This window comes from Leptonychotes weddellii, chromosome X (genome assembly GCF_054177405.1).
Source record: "Leptonychotes weddellii isolate Sample4059 chromosome X, ASM5417740v2, whole genome shotgun sequence".
Classification (NCBI taxonomy): Eukaryota; Metazoa; Chordata; class Mammalia; order Carnivora; family Phocidae; genus Leptonychotes; species Leptonychotes weddellii.
This window is the reverse complement of record NC_138385.1, coordinates 95,979,026-95,982,459: the sequence shown is the minus strand read 5'-3', so window position 1 is coordinate 95,982,459 and position 3,434 is coordinate 95,979,026. Positions and strand designations below refer to the sequence as shown.

Below are 3,434 nucleotides of genomic sequence, written 5' to 3'. Positions count from 1 at the left end.
ACTTATCCTGTCATGGGAGTCTTCTTGAGGTGGTAAGTGCTTTAATAGCTTTTAAGTGCTCAGCCTGTGCCCACCAGTTTTGTGGCTTTGGCTTCCAAAATGTCCCTTAGCAACAGCCTTTACCTCAAGTGTGCCTCAAATGATACAGACAAAAGAAAACAAAGACCATCTCTGGGAGGAAATGGATCGGTAACCAGAGTATTCTATCAAATTTAACCAGTCACTAGGCCAAAAGACAAATATTTTCCACAAATATTTTCTCCTGCTAATCTAATTTAGAGAGAAAAAGGACTGTCACCATTCTCACTCCATCGGACTCTGCAGATAGAGATTCTGGGAGGCTGACATGGTAAGAAATCTCACCTTCTGCCAGCTGAACGTCAGATGTCCCAAGCTCTCAGCTGTGGCAGCGTTGGGGCACGTGATGTCCAGTGAGTTAAAGTATCCTGCAGACTACGCCAACTGTTGGGGAGGAGGAAGTTCTTCTACCCTTCAAGGTCCTAGCCAGACTAAGAATCAAATTGACATGAGAAAGATTAACAAGAGAACATCAAATTTAATAGCATATGTAAGGGGAATCCACACAGACATGGAAATTCCAAAGACAAGGAGGCAACCTGAGGCTTATTTGAACTAAAGAGAGGGATAGAGGCCTGAGGACACAAAGGGGAGAAAGACCATTAGCAAGAAGGTGAAAGGAAGTGTTTGGAAAACAGAGGTTGTCTTTTTATGCAGATGAGTTCCCTAGGTAAAGAGGAATCTCTGTTAATAGCTCCCTTCCTGGTAAAGCAGGCTGTTGAAGGGGAGGTAAAGAACTTTTCCTGAATCTCCTGGGTTTGGATTGCTTTTAACTCAAAATAATGTTCATGCCAAAGTAGGCCATCTTGGGGTGGCCTGCCCTTGGCTCCTACGGAACAAAGGAAGTTTTCTGACCTAAACCTGCTTGCCTGGTTGAAGAGACTGTGGGTGTGAGGTAAGGGTAGAGAGCCTTGGTATCAACTTGTTTGGTTTTCTATGTCAGTAAAATAAGCATTGAGTGCCTTCTTTTTGCCTGGCACCAGGCCCTAAGACTGAGGCCTTGACACAGGCCCCGTGAGCAGATAAAGCAAATGCACACTGAAGGAGCAATGGTTGGGTGTGAAAAGGGCAAGAGTGAACATGATGTGAGTTCAAAAGAAAGAGGTCAGAGCAGTGGGAGAAAATGTCAAAACCAAAGTTTGGGAAGATGGAGTAGAGGGGAATGAGAGAACAGGAAAAGAAACCAAGGAGTATGGTAGGAAGTCCAGGGTGTAGGGGCCTGAACTGGGCTGCTGGTCATGGGCAAGGCAAGGAAGAGATAAACCTGAAAGATCCTTAAAGAAAAAGCAATGCGGTGGTCAGTAGGATAAGAGGAATAAAGATAAAACGGGACAGGAACCTTCCCAGGGATGCTCTTTATCTTATACATTCAGTGCACAAGCAGTGATTGAAAGCCAGCTCACTTGTAGATTGCAGAGCAGTGGGGGAGGCAGATAATTATGTGTATATGTATAGGGGAGAACACATAATTTTCCCTCTACCCTTCTGAGTTCTTGGCTGAGACCACCCATAATAAAGGACAGATTAACAAGAGAAAAACAAATACAAGTTCAGTAACATGTACACCTCCTGTATACATGGGAGAGACCTAAGAAAGCTGAGAGGGGCACCTGGGTGGCTCAGATGGTTGAGCGTCTGCCTTCGGCTCAGGTCATGATCCCAGGGTCCTGGGATCGAGTCCCGCATCAGGTTCCCTGCTGGGCGGGGAGCCTGCTTCTCCCTCTGCCTCTGCCTCTCTCTCTCTCTCTCTGGCTCTCATGAATAAATAAATAAAACATTTAAAAAAAAAAAAAAAAAGAAAGCTGAGAAACTCTCCAAGATGGCCCAAGCCATCACCTTAAATACCATCTTCAGCTAAAGACAAGAGATGTTGAGGGGGGTCAGCTATGGGAGGTTACCAAGCAAAGCACAGTAAACAAGGGCATGGTTGTAATGTAGATTTAAGTCCAGCCTCCTCCTATGAGAGCTTCTGGTGACTTAGAGTCATCCTCTTCCTAGTACAGAGAGGGAGACACCCGTACACATGGAGATTTCCCTTGTAAATGTAAATTTCCCTGACAAAAAGGGTAACTTCTACTCAGTTTTCAGAGCTTCTCCCATGTCTGCTGTTTCCAAAATAATTGGCTCAAAATAATCCTTATGCCAAAGAGACATATGGGATGGTATATTATGCTACCCTTCACCACCCCAAAATATGCCTCTTTGGCATAAGGATTATTTTGAGAAACTGCAGACACAGGAGAAGCTCTGAAAGAGTAGATGTTATCCTTTTGTCAGGGAAATTTACATTAAGAAAGGGGGCTATACCAGGAAGAGAGCTATTACCACAGACAGATTTTTCATTAGACTTACCTGCTTGGGAAGGCAAACTTGGCTCTCCATACATTTCCTCTTCTCACCTTCCCGTGAATTGCCTTCCTCCACTTTGAAGCCTCAGAGCCCTGTCCCATTCCTTAGCTCCAGTTGTATTTAAGCCTCAATCACCTGGCTGCCTTTTGAGTCTCATATCTTTGTGGATCTCTGGTCAGGAAGTAGGTAATTAAAAAAATTTTTTTCTTCTATTAATCTGTCTTTTTATTACAGTGGCGGGGGGGGTCTCACCTAAGGACCTAGAAGTGTAGAGGGAAAAATTATTTTGTCCTTTCCTACAGTGGCATATTCTGCTACCCTTCATATGAATATAATAATAACCATACCAGTGTAATAAATCTTTCAAAAGAAAAAGATCAGAGTGTTATGATTAAAAAATAAGAAGAGGGGATCATATTATAAGAGAGTAGCCAGAGAACATTTTACTGAGAAGGTGGCAATTAAGCCCAAGACTTATAGATAAGGGGGAAGTTGAATGAGGGGAAATTGATTTCTGACGAGGAGGAGCAGGAACGTGCTTTCTGTGTTTCAGGAGTTGAAAGAGGGACACCCCTGAGGCTGGAGACATAGGGTGGTACAAACACAAAATAAATCAAAGCCAGGACTAGTCATATAAATAAGAACTAAAACCAAGCACATTATCATTATGGTATCTAAAGAGATTTTGGTGCTCGTCAGCAATGTAGTAGTGACTCCTTCATAATGACAGTGTACCTCTGCTCACTGAAACCATGGTTGATAAAATCACTGTTTCTGTTTATTTCATTTTCCCCTGAAAATGAAAGCACTGTTAGTCAGAACACTTAATCCTCTTCCTATTTTGAGGGAAAGTATGAGCAACTACCAAGATATCATTTCAATCTGTATTTTGTTAACATGGAGGAAGAGGATGGGAGGACAGAACAAAAATGTGAATTATCCTTATCAGAACAAACCCTTGGCAAAAGTTGTCTTCACTAAGGCAACAGTCACCACGGGCCCCTGGT

The 3,434-nt window shown here is 43.1% G+C and overlaps 1 protein-coding gene across 1 annotated transcript in view; it reads left to right on the top strand.

Moving 5' to 3' along the window:
• Positions 1–346: 346 nt before the first annotated feature.
• The window catches only part of ZRSR2 (zinc finger CCCH-type, RNA binding motif and serine/arginine rich 2), a 28,616-nt gene continuing 25,528 nt past the window's right edge, over positions 347–3,434 (top strand). The window contains exon 1 of the mRNA XM_081807977.1: positions 347–431. Within this exon, the coding sequence (XP_081664103.1) occupies positions 347–431 (85 nt within the window). The remainder of the gene's footprint in view (positions 432–3,434) is intronic.